Source organism: Ailuropoda melanoleuca, chromosome 12 (assembly GCF_002007445.2).
Source record: "Ailuropoda melanoleuca isolate Jingjing chromosome 12, ASM200744v2, whole genome shotgun sequence".
NCBI classification, from domain to species: Eukaryota; Metazoa; Chordata; class Mammalia; order Carnivora; family Ursidae; genus Ailuropoda; species Ailuropoda melanoleuca.
In genome coordinates, this window is record NC_048229.1 from 4,329,083 (window position 1) to 4,356,200 (window position 27,118).

At 48.4% G+C, this 27,118-nt stretch overlaps 1 protein-coding gene across 1 annotated transcript in view; it reads right to left on the reverse strand.

The window, feature by feature from the left end:
- Window positions 1-27,118, reverse strand: part of LOC105234635 (transmembrane protein 132B) — a 316,926-nt gene that overhangs the window by 156,315 nt on the left and 133,493 nt on the right. Inside the window, 1 exon segment of the mRNA XM_034637932.1 lies at window positions 9,145-9,291. Within this exon segment, the coding sequence (XP_034493823.1) occupies window positions 9,145-9,291 (147 nt within the window).

Sequence of the window (27,118 nt, forward strand, 5' to 3'; positions counted from 1 at the left end):
ACTGAGCCACCCAGGCGCCCCTCACTCTCTAGATTCTAATCAAATTCCTTACCCCCACCCTTGATGTCTGATCCCTGAGGTCTGCCCTCATCAAGAATCTGGTTTGATCAGTCTGGCCAGGACTGCCCCTTACCCGGGATGACTCCTCTTAGTCCTGCGCCATCTATTGACCCCACCCCACCCCCACTCTGCTCCTCGGCCATAAATTCCCACATGTCTCTACAGGTTACACAGAGGTCTCATTTCCCTTTTTTGCAGCAGTTTCCAAATAAAATCTATCTTTACCACTTGTGCTGGGGGCAGGCTCTGGTCTTCTCGGACATCACTGCGAGGCTAGGCTGATGGGTAGGTTTTCAGGCATCCTGCTCCAGCCCAGGCCACCCCTCCTCCAGGCGGAAGTCCTTCACTTGAATAACAATAATGACTAGATCTGACCACACAAAACCTAAAACACTGCTAAAGTGACAATATAGTAATAAAAAAGGAAATACAACAAAGTAGGGAAAGATACTTGCAGACAAAAATGAGGGAAAACTCAAATTTCATCAAAAATCAGGTCAATGTCAAAGATTAGTTGACCAGAGAGCTGAGGGTCCATTTCTGGAGTCTGTATTCTGTTCCATTGATCTATGCGTGTGTTTTTGTGCCAGTACCATACTGTCTTGGTGATCACAGCTTTGCAGTATAACTTGAAATCAAGCAATGTGATGCCCCCAGCTTTGGTTTTCTTTTTCAACACTTCCTTGGGAAAAAAGACAGTCTCTTCAATAAATGGTCCTGGGAAAATCAGACAGCTATATAAAGAAGAATGAAACTTGACCATTCTCCCACACCATACACAAAGATAAACTCTAAATGGATGAAAGACCTTGATGTGAGAAAGGAATCCATCAAAATCATAGAGGAAAACACAGGCAGTAATCTCTTCGACATCAGCCACAGCAACTTCTTTCATAACATGTCTAAAAAGGTAAAGGAAACAAAAGCAAAGTGAACTTTTAGGACTTCATCAAGACAAAAAGCTTCTGTACAGCAAAGGAAACAGTCAACCAAACAAAGAGGCAGCCCACGGAATGGGAGAAGATATTCGCAAATGACACTACAGATAAAAGGCTGGTATCTAAGATCTATAAAGAACTTCTCAAACTCGACACCCAAGAAACAATCAAATAAAAAAAATGGGGGGGCGCCTGGGTGGCACAGCGGTTAAGCGTCTGCCTTCGGCTCAGGGCGTGATCCCGGCGTTCCGGGATCGAGCCCCACGTCAGGCTCCTCTGCTGAGAGCCTGCTTCTTCCTCTCCCACTCCCCCTGCTTGTGTTCCCTCTCTCACTGACTGTCTCTATCTCTGTCAAATAAATCAATAAAATCTTTAAAAAAAAAAAAAAATGGGAAGAAGATATGAACAGACACTTTTCCAATGAAGAAATAGGAATGGCTAACAGGCACATGAAAAAATGTTCAACATCATTAGCGATCAGGGAAATTCAAATCGAAACCACACCTTACACCAGTTAGAATGGCAAAAATTGACAAGGCAGGAAACAATAAATGTTGGAGAGAATGTGGAGAAAGGGTATCCCTCCTACATTGTTGGTGGGAATGCAAGTTGGTACAGCCACTCTGGAAAACAGTGTGAAGGTTCCTTAAAAAATTAAAAATAGAGCTACCCTATGCCCCAGCAATTGCACTACTGGGTGTTTACCCCAAAGATACAGATGTAGTGAAGAGAAGGGCCATATGTACCCCAATGTTCATAGCAGCATTGTCCACAATAGCCAAACTGGAATGAGCCGAGATGCCCTCCAACAGACAACTGGATAAAGAAGATGTTGTCCATATATACAATGGAATATTACTCAGCCATCAGAAAGAACGATTACGCAACATTTGCATCAACATGGATGGAACTGGAGGAGATTATGCTAAGTGAAATAAGTCAAGCAGAGAAAGACAATTATCATATGGTTTCTCTNAATTATCATATGGCTTCACTTATTTGTGGAACATAAGGAATAGCAGAGAGATCGGTAGGAGAAGGAAGGGAATAATGAAGGGGGGGTAAACAGGAGGGGAGATGAATCATGCGAGACTATGGACTCTAGGAAACAAACTGAAGGCTTCAGAGGGGAGCAGGGTGGGGGGATGGGCTAGCCCAATGAAGGGTAGTAAGGAGGGCACGTATTGCATGGAGCACTGGGTGTTATACGCAAACAATGAATCATGGACACTACATCAAAAACTAATGATGTACTGTACGGTGACTAACATATCATAATAAAAAAAAATCAGGTCAATGGAAATTAAGCCTGTAAGAACACAGCCATATTCCAAGTATCAAATTATCCTTCTGAGGCAATGAATGCCCAGTGTTGGCAAAGGAACCAAGAACAGGGCACTCTCACACAAGCTGCCAGTGCAAACCAGCAGAAAAATTTCACAAAATCATCAAAAATTTAAAACTTCATCACGTCTTGTAACCTAGCCATTCACTTCTAGCACGCTCACCTGAAGCCTGACCACAGAAGTACTCCAAAGGCATTTTACATTTTGAAAGAATGTTTAAAGAGGGAAAAATGAGACATGTTAAATAAATAGAGGATCTATAATATCAACAGAATATTATACCACTATTAAATATTACACTTAAAACTACACGTTCATTGAAAGGCTCCATGAATCTTCAAATTGTTGGGAAAAAATTGTTTATGTGTATTTGTATTTTGGGAGAAAGAGAGTCCACCCCTTTCATGAGTTTTTCAAAGGGGCTGATAATTATTGTTTCAAATATTTAACGATCTGAAAAGATGTTGCCATATATTTATTCTACAGTGTTATAGAAAACAGCTTTCAAAGTTAAACACTCTAAATATTGACAAAAATAACATATTTGTGTATATCCACGTACATGACACACATACATAGGATATACTCATCCAAATAGTAACAATGGTTATCTCCGACTCCTACATAGGTTCAGGGGTGATTTTTATCTTGTACGTCTTCTTCAGTGTATCCTCTAAATTGTCACTGAACATCTATCACTTTTGAAGTAAGAAGACTTCTGGCATACCTATGCTGAAACCAGCCAGCAGCATAAATTCACAAAGAGTTTCACACTGGCTAGAAAAAGAGGTGGCATGTTTTTAAAATATTTCTCTTTCTCTTTTCTTTGGTTGGTCTTATCCCTTTTTGGGAGGCGGGGGAAGGAGCCCTTTATTTCCCATAGGCAAACCCTGTTGCCAATTTGTAGCATGAATTACAGACAGATCCAGGACATGTTATGTTTCTATACCCAAATCCTGGTTTTGAACTATCCTGGCAGCTGGTACTGAGAGGTATCCAGTGGCAAATTTTATTGTAAACTTAATAACTGTGTATTTCTAAATCCACTGTTTTCAAATCCTAAAATTGTTAAAAATAAAATACCTTTATCTTCTTATGATGTTTGAATTCATGACTATTTCATTCATTCCTACATCCCACTAATTCCCAGCTCTGGCTACACATTAAGATCACTGGGAGAGGCACCTGGGCGGTGCAGTCAGTTGACCATCTGAGTCTCGGGTTTGGCTAGGGTCATGATTTCGGGGTCATGAGATCGAGCCCCTTGTTGGGCTCTGTGCTCAGCGTGGAGTCTGCTTCAGATTCTGTCTCCCTCTCCCTCTGCCCCTCCTGCTGTGCACGCTCTCACGCACACGCACACTCTCTCTCAAATAAATAAATGTCTTTCTTAAAGAATCACCTGGAGAGTTTTTACAGTATCAATGCCTGTGACCCACTGAGGGGTAAGGCCTAAGGAATGTGTACTTATTAGGACCTCCAGGTACCTGCTCTGCATCCAGGGTTGAGAAGTCTTGATTTACCTGTACAGCAAGTAGTCATGAAGCCCCTATATTAGTTTCCTACAGCTGCTGTAACAAATTACCCCGAACTTAATAGCCTACAGCAACAGAGATTTCTTCTCTCGCAGCTCTGGAAGCCAGAGCTCCAAAATCAAGGTGTCGGCAGGGTTGCGCTCCCACCTAAGGCTCTAGGGGAATATTCGTTCATTGTTTTTTCCAGTTTCTGGGGGCTCCGGGCATTGCTTGGCTTCCTTGGCTTGTGGCCACTTCACTCCAATCTCTGCATCCATCTCCATGGCCTTCTCCTCCGTGTCTGTCTTATGAGGACACTTGACATTAGATTGACAGCCCACCCGGACAATCCAGGATAATCTCCTCATCTCAAGATTCTTCACTTAGTTACCTCTGCCAAGATCCTTCTTCCCAAATAAACACTCACACATTGCGGGGTGAGGATGTGGGCACATCTTTCAAGGGGCTACTATTCAAGCCACCTGCCAGATGGCCTGCCTGGGCCGTGGGCAAGCTGTCACCGAGTTTTCAGTTTGACTGTATAAGAACGCTGAATGAGGGTGAAGGAAGAACACGCAGGCGGGAACAGCCCGGGGCTCAGATAAGAGTGTGGACTCTAAGGTCCTACTGTTTTGGCTACTTACTGGCCCGGAGAGCTTGGGAAGTCATTTAAACTGGTCAGCTTACACATCTGTTAAGCGGCAATCATGCCAGTTATCTGCCTCGCGGGGCTCTAACATTGCCGACTCTTAAAAGATACTTTCCTAAAAGACTCACAATGACATCTGGCACCTAATACGCATTGTAGGATTTTTCAATCCATCTTTAAATAAACTAAGCAAAGGACGACAGAATCACACAAAATTGTCCTCAAAGACATACTTAGATGTTCCCTGTGTTCTATCTTTACCTGTCATTAAACCGACTAGAGAAGGAAAGAAACCAACATAAACAAGTCAGGTAGGAAACAGTGCTTGTACCTGGAGACAGAGAAAGCCACTGCCACATCTGGCCTGTCTTTGTCCTCCTTCTTAAAAAAAAAAAATTAAATTAAATTAAGAATCCTGAAGTGCAGTGAACTATTTATCCTGGTTTGTGTTTCCTGAATCCACATAATGATACTTGACACAGTGACTCTTATACTAACACCGTTGTTTAATGTTTAAGGGCTGAATTTCAGAAAAAGTAATGAGGTTATTCAGGAGGGCGACCGCTTCGTTTGCCCAGGATTTTCTGGATGAGACCAGGCAAAGGAGAACTCCTGGAAGATGGGTTCCAGATTTTCCAACAGGGTAACACTCCACAGTAAACATGTGACTTTGATCTTGATTTCACCCCCAGCTGGGTTGACAACAATGTGGGGTGTGTTCATTTCTTTAAAGAAATCTATTTGGCGGCTTTTGCTTTTCTATCCCATGGAGAGGCACAAACTCCTCTTTCCGTGCTGCACCCCCAAGCTCTTCTCCAATGTTGAGATGAGAATGAACTCTGTATTGTGGTTTCTGACCATAGAAAAAGTTGCAGCTTATTTTCACCGAGGTTTGGCTCCCAACAGCCAGACAGAAACCATTCAGGGAGCAACCTTGTCTCTGACCGCATGTGGTCTCCATGCAAACCGCCCAACGGCTACCCTCCATTTCTAACGCTGCCCTGTTATCTGGTCTGAACACTTTCAAATTTGCTTATTTTTCTAATCTCTTCTCTCCTCCTTTGGTAACACTACTCTTTATCTTGTGGTTTTCATCTCTATTACTCACATTTCCTCACAATGAGCATTCATTAAAATATTTTAAATTAAGACCTTTACTGCCTTTCTCACTGAGCGTGTCGGGTCTTCCCATATGACACATTTTTAATTCTTATCACAGAATTTCAGGCAGTTTGTACATTATATTCTATTAAAACTCTATTCCGTCCAAGGTTGTCACAATTTGGAGATTACACCTTTCTGAGGGATGTTTTGTTAGGGATATATTCATATATTCACTTTGTTAGCTGGCAAACACGGTCCGTGAGCTTGTATTTCACACCTCATTTGACATCACAATTCAACATAAAAGTATAAAGAGAAGCAATTATTTATTTAGATTATGGAATGGATTTTAGAGGGATATTAGATAAGTATAAATTGTCGTGCCAAATCATCAATCCCTGTCCTTCATCCAGCCCCGGGGAGGTGTTTGACCTCCAGGAGGACGCTAGATGGGACAGCATCTCATAATTATGTAATAATTATGTAACTCTGCTTAGGTAACGACTTGTCTTCTCCTGTAACTGGTTTCTTTCTCCTAAAGAGAAGGCAAAACTGATTCTCACAGAGCCAAAAGGGATCATCACAGCCTCTGCTTTCTCTTCAGTGTAAAACATCACCACTTGCTCAGTCCAGTATTTCGAGGAGTCGACTTCCTACGCAGAGACCCCGGATTCTGCCCTCACACAGACGCTTCTGACTCAGGACGGTCTGACATGCGTGCAACTGGTCAACTGGATGATGGCGTGAAAGCAATTAATGCATTCAGTAGAAGCCGTACTTGGGATTTTGAATCTAGATCTTGTCCCAGCCTCACGATCCGCGGTCACATCCTCTCCCATGATGCTGGGCAGCGGCCGCTGCTCCACGTCAGCCACGCGATCACAAGGGTCACAGACGCCACCTGCACCCTCACGGCCCAGCCGCCTGTCACTGCCAGCACCGTCGTCAGTGAATTACATGAGACAGTCGACACTCCCGTATAGAACAGGCTCCGTGGTAGATGGTTTTGTGCAACGGGAGGCTCGCGTCCGTGCTCTGAGCACGCTGACCGTGGGCCGGGCTAAGCCGTGGTGTCCAGTTAGGTGTATCGTATGCATTTTTGACTCATGATGTTTTCAACTTATGATGGGTGTGGTGTATCAGGAAGTAACCCCGTTATGAGTCAAGGAAGATCTATACCCAAGACGTATACCCAAATGGTGATTTCGGAGGCTGTTATGTCCAGGCATCCCATTCGGACCCCTCAGCACAGCAGGACTGTGATAACCACAAGGTCCCCTCTTGTATCTGTACCCCCAGCATCCATCCCCCAGAACATCTCTCATCCCCTAAGCCCACATCATTCACGTGGGCTGGCCACAGTGACGGACTGGTTCTGGGGGGTCCATGATCCAAGCTGGACCAAACAGAGCCAGGGGACCTGACGGGGAAGAGCGACGTCCTCCCTGAAGTGACCATGACAGCAGGATGGACACTGGGAGCCACTGGTGGCCGACCTGCCACCAGGAGGAAAAATCCTGCCGGAGATGCTGCCAACCCAGAGGAAAGACAGGGGACAGGTCGCTAAGGATGCCGCTTGTGCAGCTGGATCCAGATGTCCCTGGTAGGAGCCCCCCTGCACGTCTCCACCAGCATGAAAAACCCAAGACCCCTTTTTTGCTTGGGCTTCTTCAGTGTGGCGCTCAACGGCAGCCACTGGACAAAGCCCACCCGACCAACCCCCGCAGCAACACAGAGAGAGTCTGGGCCCCAGCACAAAACAGAGAGGAAGCTACAACCCTTGACAGGCACCACATCTGAAGCGTGTGGCCAACGGTGCTAGCTGACCTCCATTCTTCCGCCCTTCTTCCTTTATAACAAAGACCTCCCCCCACAACAACTTCCCAAAACAGTGCTGGGTGTTTGCTTTCCCAGACTGCTTCTTGGGCAAAGGCCCACCGCTTCCCCCTGAGATCTGAAAAGATGACTTCCAGGTCTTCTTCCCCAATAAAAAAGAGACACAGAAGCGCCTCCCTGCCCGTGTTAGTGAACAACTGGGTAGGCTAGTGATGCCTGGGACTGCTATAGTCATCTTGCGACTATGAGCAAACGAGAGGGAGGATGACAGTCAGTGAGCTGGGCACAACAGAGTGGAAGACAGGACACACCTGGGTGACACCGTCTGTGCTGCTGCGTTAACCAGCCACCAACAACCCGGCCCCAAGTTTCTTGCCAGGTGAGATGATAAAACTGTGTTGTAGCGGCCGCGTTTGGTGGGTATTCTAGTACTCGCAAATGAAAGCACCTGAGCCAATATAAAAATCCTAGGCTCTCCCCATACACTGACAATTCAGGGTGCGGGAACGCTCAGCGGGCAGACAGATTTCCAGGGAAACCATGGGCCACACAAGGTTGCAGACGAAAAGCCCGGTCAAGGGATGGAGAGCAGGATAATCAGAATGTTGAATTTGGACTGGTCAATATTACTAACAGAAAGCTCGTGACCACTTACTCCCTTCCCTTTGGAAGAGCTCTTGGAAGCAGGCAGGACAGGGTCCTAGCTGAGGTTGGCCAGGGTCACCCAGGCAGGGAGCACTTGGTGTGGGACTCCCCTGGAGGAGGCAAGCTCCACCCAACCTCCCTGAGCCTCAGGAGCCCAGCCACACCCCAGAGCGTCCACAGAGTAACCCCTCGGGACCAAAGACCGTGGAGTTTGAATACTAGAGGGGAAAGAAAAGAGAACAGGGTATGACAATGGCAGAGATCTGCAAGGGGCCCGCCTGCCAAGCTGAGGCCGGAGCCATTGTGGTTTTAAGGCAGGGGCCGGGGTGACATGTCTAGTGGCTCATTTTGGCCAGACTCCTTGAGACAAAAGGCTGTTATCACAGTGGGAACAGCTCCCTCTGCCTTTTTGGGGTCCTGATGCACGATGACTAGCGATGACCTCCCTCCATCTCCCAGGTGAGTGCAGCCCTATGAAACCCAAGGCCGGCATCTGAGCCAGAGAGGACAAGTATGTGCCAGCAATACCAAGTTCACCTGATTTCCCATTCTGACTCCACACGCCAATACCCAGGTGTGATATCTGCAAAATGACTGCATTTAAGCACTGAGATACAATTACTCAATTGCTCTAGCCACCCTCCGTTTGCTCGTAAAAAGGTACATTTCCCCCTCGCCTCTTAGATCATTTCTATGGTCCTCATTTCATTCTTCAGTCTTCAGTGCAAACAATAACAGTAATAATAATAAATTCCTAAAATACGGTTCTCAAACCCTGCACATATGTGAGTTCAGGTAATTTTTGAGACTGCTCCTGTAATTGGGCCACTGGTGTATAAAGAGCGTAAAGGATAAAAGCTTCCTACAGCAGCACAGCCCCGTAATGGAGCCATTCAGAAGCCCAACGGCTGAGCAGTGCTGATGGGCGAAAGGAACACATCGCCCATTAAAGGCAGAGGCCTCACCTCATTACGTGCACGTTATTTTGCTATCAGCTCTTGCAGCCACCCCAGCCCCACCACGGCCGAGGCGTGCACGGGGACGTCAGCGCTCACCTGCTCTGCATGTCCGGGTGGTGGCCCACGCAGGTGAGTGTGGCCGTTGTCTGCTCACTGCTGCTGTCTATGTCCTCCTGGACTGCCCACTGCTGCTCGCTGCTGACTCGCACGGCCGATATTTTCACACCGGCTGCGGCCTTAATTCTGTGGGGTAGGAAAAAGATGTATAAATGTATGAAACCACGTTAGTTCAAGACAGCTGGTAAAAAATATGGAGCCAGAGCAGATCTTTCCTTTCCTCTGGGAGACCGTAGGGAAGAGAGGTGGTAAATGGCTTTCCTTTGAAAACTAAGTATCCTGTTATTTTTCCAAATGCCCCGAAGACGGAGCCCCAGCCTTTTGCCAAGTGAGTTAGTTTTCCATTTTGTCAACGCGCCGGGAACCAGAGCGCTGTCTGCTGCAGGGGCTGCGAGTGATGGGAATGAGGCGGGTATGTCAGGGTGGACATGGATGGAATCTGCTGGGCCTGCTCTTCACCTGGAGATGGGGAGGGGTCCCCACAAGGTGGAGGGAGCACACACGGCTGGGGGGCTGGGGAAGCCCAGGGGACTGAGGAGGAAAGGGTGGCCCTGACCACATGGGGAGAAGGGAATGATGGAGCATGCCGTCGTCAGGAGAAAAATACACACAACATCCAGGCAGGATAGCATAGCCAGGGAATGCCTGGTATGGTGTTGGCAGCACGCTTCCCAAGGAAGAACCCAAGGACCCAGGCGCTCCGGCACTGAGAAAAGGCCAGCTCACAGCCTGGTTTTTCCCATGTGTTCCCTGCTCCTCGAATGGCCCTCTGTTGCAACTAACCAGAGAGCGTGTCCTCTGTAGCAGCAGGAGTACAGGGCATCATCCAAGTTCTTGGACAGCAACCTTGGGACTTGCCCATGGACGAGCTGGGGACATGTGCGGGGAATAATTAGGAGGAAGGCGGAGCCATGCAGTGCCCTCTGCTCCCCGTGCCTTGACTAGGTAGGAGTAGGCGCAAAAGGACGTGCTTGCACCTCCGAGTCCAGGAACAAACACTGCACAGGGTCAGCAGGTGCTTGGATGCAAGGGAACATCATGTCCCTCTGCTTCCCAGAGGCCTGTGAACCTACAACCAAGGCCCGGTGAGGCCCTGGGCACCCTTTTCCACAGATACATCAAAAGGAACATGATTGGGTGGTTCAGTCAGTGAAGCATCTGCCTTCAGCTCAGGTCATGATCTTGGGGTCCTGAGATCGAGCCCCGAGCCCCATGTCAGGCTCCCTGCTAGGGAGCCTGCTTCTCTTTCTCGCTCTGCCCCCCAACCCACGTATGCTCTCTCTCTCTCGATTTTTCTCTTGCTTGCTCACTCTCTCTGAAATAAATAAATAAAATCTTAAAAAAAAAAAAAAGGGTTGGGGCGCCTGGGTGGCACAGCGGTTAAGCATCTGCCTTCGGCTCAGGGCGTGATCCCGGCGTTATGGGATCGAGCCCCACATCAGGCTCCTCCGCTATGAGCCTGCTTCTTCCTCTCCCTCTCCCCCTGCTTGTGTTTCCCTCTCTCGCTGGCTGTCTCTCTGTCAAATGAATAAATAAAATCTTTAAAAAAAAAAAAAAAAGGAACACAATATGGCCATAAAAAGGAATGAAGCTTTGACACCCACTACAATGGGGATGGACCTCGACATCAGTTGCCGTGGAAGAAGCCAGACATGAAAGGCCATGTATTGTGCGATTCCATTTATGTAAAATGTCCAGAAGAGGCGAATCCGTACAGAGAGCAGACTGGCAGCTGCCAGGGGCTGGGGGGCACTGGGGTAGAAGGGGCAATAACTGCTAGACTAACGGCACAGGCTTGCTGGGGACAGGACCGCACCGCAAATGTGCTAAATGCCACTGAACTGGTCCCTTGGAAACGGCCAATCGTATGTTACCTGAATTTTGCCTCAATAAAAAAACAAAAAAGAAAGAAAAGGGGGTAGAAACAGACAAATAGCCCGTCCCAGGAGAGGTTGAAAATTAAAAAAATAAAAATAAAAAAGCATTTATCAATATAAAACAAAATCCCCAAGACCGAAGCGGGGAACTTATAAAGCCAGAATCTCGAGGAGCAGGAGGGAGCGCTCTGGACCCAAGGGCTGTCCTAGCGCCCCTGGCTTTGCTGCCTCCCATGAGGAGCGTGGGGGCGGAATCGGGGCTTCCGATTCCTGCAGACCGGGTTAAACGGCAAAGAAATGCTTCTGTGTCCTTTATTCTCCTCGTGCAGATCCTCGCACAGACGCCAGGATGCTCAGTGGCCAGCCCTCGTGCCCTGAGAAATCCCCGCTGACCCTGCAGCGCCCCCAGGAGACGCAGACACCACTCCCTGCTCTGACGGATCTCCTCCTTCCCCACAGCACTGACTAAGGGCGCTGCCACCTGCAGGCGGTCTTTCTCACCACCATGATGTTCCCGGGATTAATTTATGCGAACCGTAAAGAGGCGTTCTGTTCTGTCCCCACTTTCAGCCATTCCATCTTGCTGCCAAAGTGGCAATTGGAGAGAATGTTCCAGGAGTCGCGTCTCCTCTCTGGCAGCACTTGCTGTTGTAACAGTTATCACGTTCTCCTACACGAGCACGACGGCTCATGGAGCTCTTTTGTCAGACAGCCCCGTGGGCTATATTATTACTATTGTCCTCAAAGTCCAGATGAACACATTTCGACCCTCCTGCCCCCAGGCTGAGTGGCCAGCTGGAGGTCATGGAGCCGGGCAATGGCAGAGCCAGGATTAGAAACCTGCTCCCATCCACGTGGTATCCCCCGTGAGCCACATGCACACCACGAGCTGCTGGCCAATGCCACAGCAGCTGAGTCCAGTGACCCATGACCTGCACTCCAGCTCCTAACTGAGCCCTAATGGCCCCTCTCCCCCTTCAGTCCTGGAGGTTCCAGCACATGTCCACTGAGGATTCTCCTTGGGATTTTTTGTTTATTTCCTCTCCTTCTCATCCAAAAACAAGGCACAGGTCCCCTTGTCCTCAGGGACTTGATGTTCACCTTGTCTTCTGGGACTCAGCATCTCTGAACGGATTCATGCAACTGGATGCTAGGGCCTCCCCACTACCCGCCTTTGCAGTCTTTTTTATTTTTTGAGATAGAGGCCATTGCAATGGGTGAACTCTCCCTGGGAGTGTTGAGAAGCAGGCCTCCAACCAGGGGCAACCACAAGTACGAACAACGCGAGCAGGTCTGGAGGCCAGCCACTGTGCTCACCATTGTCACTGCCCTTGATGGTCCTAAAGAGATCCAGGCGATCCCAGGGGAGGCCAGGATGCAGACTTGGGATGGTGACCCGTACCCAACAGAGGTCACCCAGCAGGGTCACACCAGTGCCTAGGGCTGTGCATGAGGACAGAGGCAGAGAGTAGACCAAGGTGGCCTCCCAAGGTTTCCCTCAAATGGGATTATTGACCCCGGGACACCACAGATGCTTTTCTACATGCCGCGATGCTCTCGAGAAGGTGTCTGACTCCTTCACCTTTTCCTGCTTACCTGGAGCCCAGATGAGAGCCCGTCACAATAGCTGCCGTTTGCTTCCCTCCCCAGGGGCAGCCTGCCACCAGTAGCCCTCCAAGTTTGGCCATCAGCGGAGACATCTCTGTTCTCGCCTGCAGGGTCACCGGCTCTCAATCTCTACTCCACCATCCACACCCGAGCACGGCGCTCAGCATTAGGGCTCCAGACACAATTACTTTTTCCCTCTATCCCCATCCTCCTCCCAAGCTACCTAGGAGGACTGCAACCTCCTGCCGACCCAGAACACACCAGGAACGTTTCTTCCCTAACGCCTTCCTGCGCTGCTGGTCTCCTTTGGTTCTGGCTGCTCCCCCGAGCTATAGCAACGTCAGACCTGAGAGGCTCACCCTGCTGCATCGGGGATCTGGAGCACAAGGGAAGCCAGAAACTTCGGCATGGTTGATTTCGAGGCAAAGAGGAAGTCCCAAGAAAACAGATACCTACCTCGCCCCCTTCCAGGCTTCCTAGGGCCCATCCATCCCCCAGAAAGGGGACTTTCAAGCTGCTAAATACCTCCCAAAACTGCCATAAAGACAGGCCAGCTTCTGTACCCGTAGGCTCAACAGTCACACATGAACTGTCTCCGTTACAGCATGGAGCCACACAGGACAGATGCAGAGAGATGCACGGCATTGCAGGGTTTGTCTTAACTTTTATTCTCTATTATTATTATTAATTATCCCTATCATTACCGTCGGTAGCACTGCACTCTTGTAAGCCTCCTTGTACAGCACAGAAAACAGACACTTGCCCATCAGAAGGGCTGAAACGAAGAGAGAACTTAGCAAGTGTCAACCTGGAACCGGTGTGCATTGCTGGAATGCATGATCGTGGTTCCATTTCTTTGGAATACCATCTGGCAATGTCTCCCAAGCTGAATTTCCGCAGATCTACAGCCCGGCATTTCCACTACGAGGCAGATGCCCAAGAGAAATGCATGCACGTGTTCCCCAGAAGAGCACAAGGGAGTCCGTGGCAGCACCATCCTATGGAGCCCGAATGGAAACAGCCGAAACTGCTCAGTGAGAAGAGAACAGATAGCCGCGAATACAGTGCAGCAGAAACGAGAATGAGCAGTCTGCCACCACCCAAACAGCACAACGAACCTCCAGATATGCTGCTGGGCGAGAAAGGGCACACTGCAAAATCCCATTTACAGGAAGTCCGAAACAGGCCAACAGACCTCTGAGGCTGAAGTCAGCATCGTGGTCACATTTTGGGGAAGCAACTGGACGGGGTCCCCAGGGGGCTTCTGGGGCCCCAGCAATGTTCTGTTTCTCCTTCTGCACGTGACTGCATGGTGGGTCTCGAGAATTCATCAGGCTGTGTTCACTCACGTGTACTTTTCTGAACATATGTTCTAGTTCTGTATAACGTTCCCAAAAAAGCAAGCAGACCTGGTGCTCGTAACAGGGACGCCCAGTTGCAGCCAGGGGAGCAGCTACCACTGAATGTGATCCCCTGCTGCTTAAGCTCAGCGGGGGGCCTCAAGATGAGTCAGACCGCTACCATCCTGCACACACAGAGGGGTTTCTCCCCTCAACTTCCACCACCCTTCCAAGTGCCCGGGGCCCTGTCCTTGTTCTGAGGAGCAGAGTAATCTGAAACTTTGACCTTGCCTGTGATGGGGAAGGGTCGTAGACTCCAGATGAGCACCTTGCTGGTTGGAAGGGACTGATGACATTCCAGCTGCTGTGGGGAAGCAATAAGAAAAACATCTAGACTCCAGGCCAGTTTCCACCCAGCAGGGACTAGAGACAGGGCAGAGACCCACAGCTTCTCCATCTCATTCCCCCAACATCTCTCCAGTCCACTATATCTACCATCTAGCAAGGCACAAGAAAACTTGCTTGATGAGTGCATCCAAATCCTTCCGTTTTATACTTAGGCCATCCACTTTAGAACTAAATACTCAACTCTAGGCTGGATTTTTGGCCATTTGGTTCCTTACACAGTAGATATGCAGTAAAGGATGCATCCTTTGCACTCACAGACTCTCCTCTTGTGGTCAGTGTGGCTGCAGCAGCTCCAGATCTCACATCCTCATCCACAAAGGAAAAGCAAGATTCTCTCCCTCAGAACAAAATCCTGAAGCCAGGTTTTCATTGGCTGAATTAGACTGAGGATTCATTCCACCTTGGACCAAGAACTAGGGGAAGAACAGTGCTCACCAGTTTAGCCAGTCAACTACCATCCCTGCACTAAGAGTAAAGTTAAGCCATCTGAATCACATGGCAGTAATCACAAAAAGTGGCTCCTAAAAAGAAATTCAAGTCTCAAGAGAAGAAATGAATGTTGGGTATCAAAAACACAAGCCTAAAGGCAAATTACCGAGGTTCTAGCCCTCTCCTAAATACAAGTTATAAAACTGTTCCTGAATTCCAGTTCTTAGCCCAAATCCTTCCCGATTTTAGATTATATTCGTTAGAATAACTTAAGCCCAGAAAAATCCATGTCTTGAATATTCATTAAGTGTGTTTTAGAGAAATATTTTTAGGCTTGGTGATATTCTTAACACTTGTTATGTATAAAAACAACAATATCTAAAACTATATGAAAACTATTAATGGTCTCAGTGCTGTAATGAGCTTCGGGGATCTGGGGCCGAGCAAGTAAAAGGTATGACCACAAGGTGGCAGGAGCACACAGCAAGCCTTATGGGGCAACACTAGGACAGGTTTGCATGCTACGCAGTCCCTCACAGCATAAGATCTTCCAAAGGATATGAAACCAAGACCACCCTGAAGGGGAGGAGGGCAAGGGAGCCTCGGGAAACAGGAGGATCAGAGAGGGGGGTTGTGTGTTACCTGATGCCACTGAGCAACACATGGGCAAGTCTGCAGATCAGTGCAGACTTGGGGTCTTATAATCAGAATTTATGGCTAACAGACATTGGGTATGCAGGGTTTTTGCAGGGTATGCAAAGCAGGCAGGCTCCAAATGGCTAAAAATATGCTTATTTGGGATATATTTATAACAATCAGATGTGTAAAGATTTGAGTTTGGCGCTGGCAGGGTTTTGAGCTAACAAGTCCCAGTCTGCTGTGAAGAAATAAACAATATAAGGGCCAATATACAGGGACCATCTTTGGCTCATTTATATAACAACTTTCTGATAGTCACAAAAAACTTACATTTATATTTCCATAGGGTCTTCATTATGCAAATATTTATCTGAATTCTTGTAGTTATGGCATTCCATTGAGAAGAACACACTGGCAGAATGAGAAACTGTTGATGAACTGACTTGTCAGATAATCTGTTCCCACTCACATGTGGCCGCTGGGTGACAGCGCACCTGTGCCCACACACCACTCCATCATCCCTGCCATTGGGGTTGGTCGGGTGCTGCTGACTGTCAGCTATAAACACATGGCAAATGCAATGCAAATCTACCGCAAAGTGAAATTGCAGATCTTGTGGTCCTGGAGGACTGACGACTGCCAGCAAAGCTACGGAGAAAAAGAACCCAGGAGGGGGTCTGCCATCAACAGATCTGTATTGACAGTTAACAGGCGCACAGGATCAGTTTCTTCAAAAGAGAGCAGTTCAAATAGCATAGCATTGTGAAGCTCTTGAGGAAATTGGGGAAGCCCTCGAATATCTCTGCTAAATTGATCCTTTTTGTGATCCTACTGACAATGTCAGGTGTGAAATGAAAAACACAGTACTGCACAGTTGTAGAAAATTGGAGGAAAATAACAAATCGTCACAGGCGATGCGTGCTTTGTTCAGAGCGGCACAGAGTGGGAATTGCTGAACCTAAATTTTATTTAACGTAAGATAAAATAAACCTGTCATAATTTTTATTTCATTTCTCAAGGAAGGAAAAAAATCCCAATCAAGGTTCCTTTCTCGCTATTGTCTATGAGACTTTATGCTCCCGTTTCAGTAGATTCATTTCAATTGGCTAAATATTCTCAAATTAAAGAAAAACTCCTAACGCTCTTGCAGCTTGGAATGGCAATGCTCTTTAAAAAGGCATGTTTATGTGTGTAAAAATATGCGAACATTCTGTATTGGTGGGGAACCTGCTTCCTTCTGGTTCCTAGAACAGTGAGTGCCTTCGAACCTCTGCAGGAACTTCTCCTTAATCTCCTTCAGGTTTGGGCAAATGTCACCTCAGTGAGCCTTTCGTAGTTATCCGAAACGGAACACTAACACCCAAACACTTCGCTTCTGAGCTTATTAGCTCTCTCCCCCACTGGAGGAAAGCACTGGAGAGCAGGCATTTCTATGAGTTTTACTCCCTGCTTTATCCATGGTTCTGAGAACCAGGCCTGGCAGATGGGAGGCACTTAAATAATACTGGTAGAATGGAGGGTCTCTATCTAAGGTGTCATCTGTCTCTGGATGTCCCACAAATATCAGACTTTGAAGACTGAAGATGCCCATTAAGAGAAAAAAGCCGCCAAGGGCAGGGGAGGAGGTACAGGCGTTAGAACCCACTGGACCAGAGGTTTCTGAACTTTCAAGCACAGCAGAATTGCCTGCTGCTAGTTACAAATATCTAGACCCAACCTCCAGAGACTGTCATTCACTAGGTCTGGGGCAGGACCCAACAGTGCTGTGTTTTTAAACAAGCTGCCGTGAGGACATGTGTGGTCTTCAGAACATGCTTGGGTAACAGCGTTTGGGACACGTTCCAGACGATCACATTCTGTCAAGGAGAGGAATGCCAGGGAACATCTGGTGTTCGACACACTCTCTGAGATAAGCCCAGCCCTGGGCACTGGAGCACTTTCAGGGTGTGATTCAGGAAAACTGTAAAGATACTTTTAATTTGGATCCTCCCAGCAAACCACTTTCTGTGTGATCAATCAACCAGAGAGACAGATGTATGCGTCTCCCACTAGGCACCTAGAGGCTGGCAAAGTCAGGCTCTGCTGAGAGCTCGTTTCAGACCATGATTTAAACTCGGAAAGATTGCAGGATAGGGAAGAGTCTGGGAGTGAGCCCACCACACTGGACTGGCCAAGATGACCGCAGGACACGTTGGGGGGGGGGTCCCTCCTCCTACCCAAGTGGCTGAAAACCAGGATACTGAGAATAGATATTTTTAGTCTCTGAGTCCGAAAGAGAAAAGGAATCATCCTGAAGGACAAACAGACAACCCATAGTCCTTCCGAGCAGAGTGCTGGAGGGCAGGAATTTCAGTTCTGAGCATAGGAACACGCTAAGAGGGATCTTGATGCTCGTGAGAACTTTTCCCAAGCAATGCCTGCTGACTCCTTGGGGCGTTCTCCCCTCTCTTGTCCCCCTGTTCAATTCTAGCTTTTATCTAGGAAAGTCAGATTCTAAGCAAAACTCTATGTATAGCTTTTGACAAATCAGAAATTGAACGTTTTTACAAGCAAAAGAATGGTCTTAATTAGCACAATGTTCCTATCACAAGAGGTGCCTTGGTCTTGTTGTTTTGTTTGTCGGTTTGTCCACCCCTGGGAGATAGCTAGATATCAGCAAAGTCAATTTGCAAAGCAGTGGGTTCCCTCGCAGCAAGAAAGAATGATAAATAAGAATGAGCTTGTGGCTATTTCTACCACAATTGTAGAAATTTATTCTCCACTCTGGCCAAGGCAGCTCTGAGTGTGGAGATGCCAGTGGGCTCACCCCTGCAGGAAGCTCCACTCAGCCTGGGAGGCCGGGTCTCCTGTGCCTCGTTGAGGCTGTAACTATGCCGTTTCCCCAACCAAATGATGGCTTCTACAGTACAATCATTTCTTCCCTGACTCCAGCTTTATAGACACTTGGCCAATCTCAAATCACAGTGCCTTCCACAGGTAATCTAACAGAACAAGACTGCCCCCAAAATTCCTGCTGGTCTCCCCCGCTCTGTGCTGGCTGTATGAGTCTCCTGGGGCTTCTCTACCAAATGACCACGAACCGGGGGGGAGGGTTAAAACAACAGAAATGTGCTCTCTCTCGGCCCTGGAGGCCGTTAGTCTACAGTCAGGGTGCTGGCAGGGTGGGCTCCTTCTCAGGGAGTCCAGTCCATGCCTCTTCCCCAGGTGGTTCCTGGGAATCCTCGGCTCCTAGACACCTCTCTCCACTCTCGGCGTCTGTCTTCACACGACCTCATGTAGCTGTGTCTCTCCTCTCCTTACAAGGACACCGGTCACTGGACTGAGGGCCCACACTCACCCCAACTAATTGCATCGGCGATGATCCCATTTCTAAATAAGGTTCCATTCTAAAGTTTCAGGTGGGCAGGAGTTTGGGGGACCCGACACATTCTCTACAGGCACAAGGCCAAGATAAAGAAGGTAAGGTAGGGGCGCCTGGGTGGCACAGCGGTTAAGCGTCTGCCTTTGGCCCAGGGCGTGATCCCGGCATTCTGGGATCGAGCCCCATCAGGCTCTTCCGCTATGAGCCTGCTTCTTCCTCTCCCACTCCCCCTGCTTGTGTTCCCTCTCTCGCTGGCTGTCTCTATCTCTGTCGAATAAATAAATAAAATCTTTAAAAAAAAAAAAAAAAAAAAAAAGAAGGTAAGGTAAGGGGACAGCAAAGGTTTCACTTCTCTGGAAGCACGAGGTACCTGAGGAAAGAGCCCAGGCGTGTCTGACTTGGCCGCTTACTCAGTGCGGGCCCGTACGTACTGGGAGAGGCGGGTAAACTCCAGGGCAGCCGCTCTGATCCCCGACTTCTGGTGGTCGCAGCTTTGTCTAACCCCTTCCCTGTGAGTGCAGGTAGGACCTGTGACTTGCTTCTAACCGACAGACGACGGGAAAGCGATGAAATGCCGCGCACACACCGTGAGCACGCTTGGCAGGGGCGGGCACATGGAGATTTTCTCAGGCCCTATAAATGGCTTCTCGTGGTTCAACGAGCGAGGCGGTGCTGTTTAATGGGAAGCTAGGATGAGTAAATGCAGAGTAATTAAGAACCAGAAATGCTTCTGCAATGAAAGGGATTTGGAAAGTAGGTACAGTCTCGGGGAGCGAGTTCAAAACGCTACTGTGAGGTATTGTGTTTAATTTAAGGTCTATTCACTGAGTACCTAGTACATGTACATCAGGTGTTAACCAGCTGCTCTGTGCAGGACAAATGGACAGTCCTAGGAGACAGACAGACAGAATAGTGAAGTTACCACAGACTTGGAAGCTACATTTCTGGCTGAAAACCCAGACTCCAGCTGTGTGACCTTGAGGAAGTCACGGAGTTCCTCAGTCTCCTCACCTGTAAAAGGGGACTATTAATAATAGTACCCACCTCACAGCAAGGGTTGAATGGAGACAGTATGTATGAAACACCTAGAGCAGAGCTTGGCATATAATAAGGAGCATACAGCATTCGTTATGCAGATGGTGGTGACAGGAGTGCCCAGGCAGCCTGCCCCCCAAATGCTGACATTCCAAAGAATCAACCCTTGTTGCTCAAGCGCTTCAGGAACAGACTGAGCTGCTGGGAGAGCCATCCAACAAGCCCCTGGCCCTGGTCACCTCGCCCACAGAAGACCAGGCAGACTAGTGGGGTCAGCCCGGCATCCAGCCCCCTCGCTCAAGAAAGCATTTGGACTTCCCACTGGGAGCAGCGCGTGCTCAGACCAGGGCGGTCCATGTGAGCTGACTCCACGCTCAGCTTCAGGAATCCGTGTGTGGGTGGCCAATCAATGTGCTATGTCCTCCTGGAGAGAATGACTGGTCCGAGGAGAAACCACATGACCCAACCACACCAATCAGAAGTATCCCGATCCCTGGCCACAGTGGACGGGCTCACAAATAGAGTAGGACCTGGGATTTGTTGGGGAGAGTGGAGCCTAGCTCTCTGCTCACTAAGCAGCAAGTGTTGCAAGACTCCACCACCTGCCTGAGAATGAAAACAACAGGTGGGAAAGAGATGGCTTCCCAGCCACATTGTCTGAGCATCTGGATCCAGCCAGACCTGAGGCTCTCATGACACTTTTCGGTTACAAGAGCCCGGACATCCCCTATAAGCTTCTTTGAGTTGGGCTTCTTCTGTTTGCAGTTGAAAGTACACCAACAAAACAGTCAGGCTCTGACGTTTCTGCCGCTCAGAGAACCAAATAAAATCCCAGAGTTCACAGAAGGTACGTGTATAAAGTTAGCCTATAATCCAAGGACAAGAGAACAGATGGTGCTAGGATGTTCAGTATTTCAACCATCCTTGTGAGTACCGAGAACAAATATTAAACAAAAGGTATCTATGGAAACAACCCAAGATCCTCTCTCTTTGTCACACCCATCACTTTAGCAATAAATGTTAATAAACAAAGCTAAGGTATAAAAAAACGCAATTCATAACTTGAAAATAACCTGATCTTTTCTGGAATTAAACTCGTTTTCTGTCAAATCTGCTATTTGTACAATGTTCGGTGAAATAAATTATCAAATGCCTGGTAAAAAATCATTTTGTCTAGTAATTTAAAGCATTTTGTGAGCCACAGTGAATTTTTTCATCTCTTCCTCTCTGTCCAAACATGATCGAGGGCTCACCCTGACACCCTGGATATTCTCTGTCTGTGAACACTTGCCAGTAACCTGGGTACTCACAGCCATCATGAAACACACACACACACACACACACACACCCCCATATTCACGACTTCATCTACCATCTACAGTGTGATGACCCAGAGAGTTATTTTAACAACACAGAACTTTCTTCTGAGTCTCAGTTACGTCGCCGAGTGAATACTTTGAAATCACCTCTTAGAAGTCTCAAAGGAAAATCAAACTCAACATACTCAGAACTGAACACAAGATCAGCCCACCCAAAAATAAAAAATAAAACCATCTTGCTTCTCTTGTCATCTCCGGGAAAGGACCACTGTCTTTGTCTGTTTAGGACATACTGTAACAAGATATCATCAACCAGGGTGGGGTGTGTCGGGGGGGGGGGTCCTTAAACAACACAAATGTAGTTCTCGCAGTTCTGGAGCCTGGGAAGTCCACAGTTCAGGTGCTGGAGGATTCTGCTCCTGGTGAGGGCTTCCTCCCTGGTTTGCAGCCCACCACCTCCCTGCTGTGTCCTCGAGTTACGGAAAGCAGAGATAGGAAGCAAGCTCTGCCCTGTCTCTCCTTATAAAGGCACAAACACCATCATGACGGCCCCAGCCATGGGACTCGTGTACCTCCCAAAGGTCCATATCCAAATACCATTACGTTGGGGATTAGGGTGTCCACATATGAGTGGGCGGTGGGGGGGCTCAGTCCATAGCAACCACCATCCAGCAAAGTGCTCAAGCCAGAAACCTGGGATCAGCCTTGACACCCTCCTTTCTGTGACTGCCTCACCGTGCCTCTCTCCACACCCCTGCATCATTCTTGCTGCAGTAAGCAACGACAACCTTTGCTACAAGCCACATGGCACGAGGGTGACCTGCTCCAATCCAGAGCCATCAAAGTTCCAAGCTTAAAACTCACTGGTTACACCCATGTTCAGACACATCCAAATTCCCACAAGGCCCTGCGTGGGCTGGATCACGATTAAGAGATCATGGAAGTGCCTGATGGAGGGAGTGGTGAAGCTAATGGCTTAGTGGCTAACAGCACAGACTCTGGAACCAGGCTGCCTGGATTCTGGTCCTGGCTCTACCATTTAGCTGCTCCGTGAGCTATATCACCTCTCTGAGCCTCAGTTTCCTCATCTGTAAAACGGACTCACCATAGCCCTCCATAGCCACCCTAGAGATGTCATATGAGGACTGAACTATGAACACTTAGTAGGTGCTATTTTAATTCTCTCTCTGGCTCGGGCTTCACGCCTCCCTGCTGGTCCTTCTCAACTCCTCAGAAGCCCGGGGCTTTTTCCCACCTGGTTGTACTGGTTCTGTTTCTCCTGCAGATCTGTTTCCTACCTTCTCCTCTTGCCCACCCTACTGGAGGCTGTCGCTGTGAACAGCATCCCAAGAGGCTCCATTGTGCCCCCTCGGCCTCCTGAAGGCTTCTGGGTGGGATCAACCAACAGCAGGAGACGAGAGGGTGAGAGAAGAGGCTGCGATTTTTACAGTCCTGGCTTCTCCCTGCTGGAGAGGGCGGCTGAGCTCCTTTCCCTGTGAACGCGGCTCCTGTGGACGAGGCTTGTTGCCTCCAGCTAATGCTCTACTAGGTCCCTGTGAATCCCCCCAGCCCCCGCCTCCCTGGCCAGGGTGGTAACGGCTTCGCCCTGTCACTGGTCCTAGGTGCTTCGCCACCCCTGGCTGGCTCCCTTCGCCCTGCCCCCACCTTGGTCAGAAGTCCCCTTCCTTAAGTTCTCTTCGGGCTGTGCCAGTTCTTTCCCACCCAAACCCTGAGGGGTTCAGGCCTTTGCACAGACGGTTCATTACGCCTGAAGCCTTATCCCTCACATGCCACACCGCCCCCCTCTGGTTATCTGGATCACTCCTACCCACTTTCGACTCAATCCATACCACCTCAGAGAAGTCTTCCCAGGTGCAGGAGACTAGGTTAGTCTTTTTGAGCACATCTCGCTTGTTTTTATTACATTCCCGTCCTTAAACGATGTTTTGCACACAGTTGGTGCTCAAAGCGCACTTGTCGAATTAACTGCACAACCCAACAGTGAAATACGGCAGGTTTCTGCCATGGAAATGACCAGGCTTTATCCGACGCAGGCAGAAACAATGCAAACTGATGTCACAAACGAAGCCACTCAGGTGGCTTCTCAACCTGAGAGATGCTTTTGGAGGGACCGACACAGCAGCTGCTTACGAATGCTCCCTACCCAAACTTGTGTCAGAGCCTGTGTAGCAAACTCGGCACTAGAGGCAGGCTGAGTGGCAGGGCAGCTGGCGTGGGTTTCGAGGCCCCAGGGCGGCGGTGGGCCCAACCTCGTGCGTCACTCGGTAGTAGCAGCAGAGACGGCATCTCACATCCAGTTACCGCCTAGATACTTGCCAAGTGCTTTCACACATAGTATCCCATTTGTTCCTCGTGAAAACCTGTGAACTGCTGCAGAGGAATTATTCACACGCCCACGATCGCACAAGTGGGGAGATGCAGAACAGAGCTGGACCCCCGTGGTCATGGGTCCCAGCCCACGGCTCCTCCCAGGAGGAAGACAGCCGGCCTTGCCCACGCAGGCTTTGCCTCCTCTTGGCTGGGGAAGATCTTGACTGTCAGGGCAAGCGCTCCAGGCCTCTCCTCTCCAGTGTCTCTTTCATCCAGCATGGAAAGTGCCTTAAAAGGCAGTGTAACAGAGAAGCGAAGAGCATATCTCCAGACCCCAACGCCTGGGTTCAAAGCCAAGGGCTGCCATTTTCTACCCGTACAACCTAACATCAATTATTTTAGCCTCTTTGGACCTCAGCCTCCTTACCTGTAAAGTGGGGACAATAGTGTCCACTTGGATGGTAGCCTTCAGTATTAAATGAATGAAGGTATTTACATCATGCAGCACAATGCCTAGCGTATAGCAAATATGTGTCACTTCCGTCTTTCTGACAATGGCCAGTCCAAGTGTTCGCAGGGACGAGGCAGGTAACATAAAGGTGAACAGCTAAGCAGGTAGAGACTACAGTAAACTGGTCCTAACACGCACATGCCCCAGTCTCAGAGGATACCCCACGAGCAACCTGTGCCCTTCACCGGTAGAAGGAGCCCTCTGGTGACAAGACCTCCCCGTGTAGCTCTGACTATATGCAGTGTGACGCCAGATCGACTTAGCTGCAATAGATCTGCAATCCCAAGGGTATCCAGGGGGAAGCATTCTTGGGGGAGTTTCTACTTTCTCCCCATCCTGACAATTCTGCTCCATTTCCTCAGTCCAAGAAAATAGTCTCCCAAGACTACATTTGACACAGTAAACGTGTCAAACACATACATACATGCACGTGCACAAACACACACAGTATTCCAGTACTCATCTGCGCTGTGAGAAAAACCAAGGCTCGCTCATGAGTGCAGATCCTGTGATTGGAAAGAAGGAGGGGTAAGGCGTCTGTTACCTACTGAGGTAACTGTGAGGGACAAACACAAAAGACCAAGGAGACCAGACTCCAGGTGACACCGCCCTGCTTCTCCTTCCTGCAAGGGAAAATTCTGTCCCCTCCATACAGACCAGAGACCCCTCTGTTCCATAATGAGTGAATAACCAGAGCACCCATTTGGGCTCCTGTGTTCGAGGATCCAATAGTTCTAGCTGTATTTGTGACATAAGTCCCATCTTATACACAGAGACTTGGAAAATGAGAAGCAGAAATATTCCTTAATCCTTCTTTCTAAAGAGAGACTTCCTACGTAATGGGGCATTAATGCAACCTGGAAAAAAAAAAAAGGTAAATGGCACAAAGAGAGCAGATTTCTGCCTGGGATACCCGAAGCCACAGCTGGTGCAGCCACGGACGCTCAGAGCTGTCTTTCTTAGGCAATGTCCCCCCGTACCTCAGACTCCTGAACTGTGTGTCATCACTTCAGAAACCGTCCTCAGAGACACATAAATACCAAACACCCAGAGGAACAGAAGTCACAGAAGCCCCAGGTCTTAGAGAGCTGGAGACTGACTTCAAACTTGGCTAACAGCTCCCTGTGTGACGTCAGTCAGGTCACGACACTGGTGGGCGTGTGGCGCTTGAACAGCCTCCCCGGGCCGCATCGTTTGGTGAGCTGTTCTTATCTTTGCAGACCCAGAAACACAACCAGATATTATTGGATCCAAGAAAAACCACCTCCTTTCTGTTCCTCCTAAAGCCGAGGTTATTCCCGCCTGAGCGTCCTTGCCTGGACTGCTCCCTCTCCTGCTCTCCTATCGCGCTTTTGTACCTGTCCAATTTTATTCAGCCTGCTCACTCACTGGATGTTCCCCTAGTCACAGCCTATTCCCCTTTGTCTTACTTCCACAAGCATTTTAAATTGCAACAAATAAATCATTAAGTAGAAAACGAAAATGCAACAAACCTTCACATAAAGAACAAAAATACAAAAGCAAGCAGAATGTACTAATTCGCTCATCTGTGATAGACATTTATTTCATTAGCTGGCAGTGCTACAAAACTCACTTTCAATTCCCCACTCCCCAATTTAAAAGACATCAGTGGCCCCAGTGCTGACCCACGTCCAGACCACACTTGGTCAGGCCAGCCCACTGACCTCACCGCCTTCTCACTATGGATCCATCTAGACTTTGCTCCATTCAAAATCAACAAGTACTCCAGTATGTGCTTGTTTGGTTCAGAGAAAATGGGCACCGTAAACACCAAAACACTCTGTGACTCCCCTACTAGAATATAGCTTCAGGAGATCAGAGAACCATACGCTTCCCCACTAGAGTCAGTACAAAAACCAGTACCTGGCAAACGAAAGACACTCAAAGATTTGTTGAATTAATAAATTAATGAATCTCCCACGAGAGAAATTTATGTAACACTGATCCACCTCTCATGGGTTAAATTAAAAATATGGTATTCATTGGAGTCTCATTTAACTCAATTGGTCATATTTCTTTTAGTTGCCAAAACTACTGTAAGGTACACAGAAGTCACAAAAATAAAGCCATTTTCCCCTGGGAAACCATAGCGTGAGAGTTACACTAGGTGTGTGCCCAACACAAAGTTCATCAGCATCTGTTGTCATGTGACCTAGAACATTCCGCCTTCCTGTCACCGAAAAGGCTCCCTCTGGATGGAAACCCAAGGCACATCAACCACCTCCAACAATAAAATCCATGGGGCAGCCTCCGGCTGCCGAGCCCCTTTGCAGGACAGGAACAAAACAGCCAAGAGGGGGCTCAGCAGAGCTACCCTCAGAAGGCCAAAGCTAGGGCCCCAGTCCCTTCCACCCTGGACAGCCAAGTCTCCAGAGGCCACACAGTTGTTATTATCCCACCAGATGTTATCAGGAAGGAAAAGAGATATATAAAACACCAAACTTTCACCTCACCAATTTTTTTTTTTTGCCAAATTTTAAAATGCTGGCAACTCAAAAAAAAGGGAGGGGAGCCCAGGTGGCTGAGTCATTTGAATGTCTGACTCTTTTTTTTTTTTTTAAGATTTTATTTATTTATTTGATAGAGAGACACAGTGAGAGAGGGAACACAAGCAAGGGGAGTGTGAGAGGGAGAAGCAGGCTTCCCGCCGAGCAGGGAGCCCGATGCGGGGCTTGACCCCAGGACCCCGGGATCATGACCTGAACCAAAGGCAGATGCTTAACGGCTGAGCCACCCTGGCGCCCCAAGTGTCTGACTCTTGGTTTAGGTCAGGTCATGATCCCAAGGTCGAGAGCCTGAGCGCCACATTGGGCTCCGCACTGGGCATGGAGCCTGGTTGAGATTCTCTCTCTCCCTCTGCCCCTCCCTGCTCCTCTAAAAAATAAATAAAAATAAAATAAAATGCTGGCAACTCGTTGAATTTTATATATGCTTGAAATGTTAAAAAAATTTTTTTTTAACAAACAGGGAGCAGGCAGTGTTCTCAGAATGTGGCAGACACCCCCATCCCTAAGGGTGCATGAGAAAATTTTAGGTGGCATGACAAGGACGTAATATTAAATAACATTAAGTTG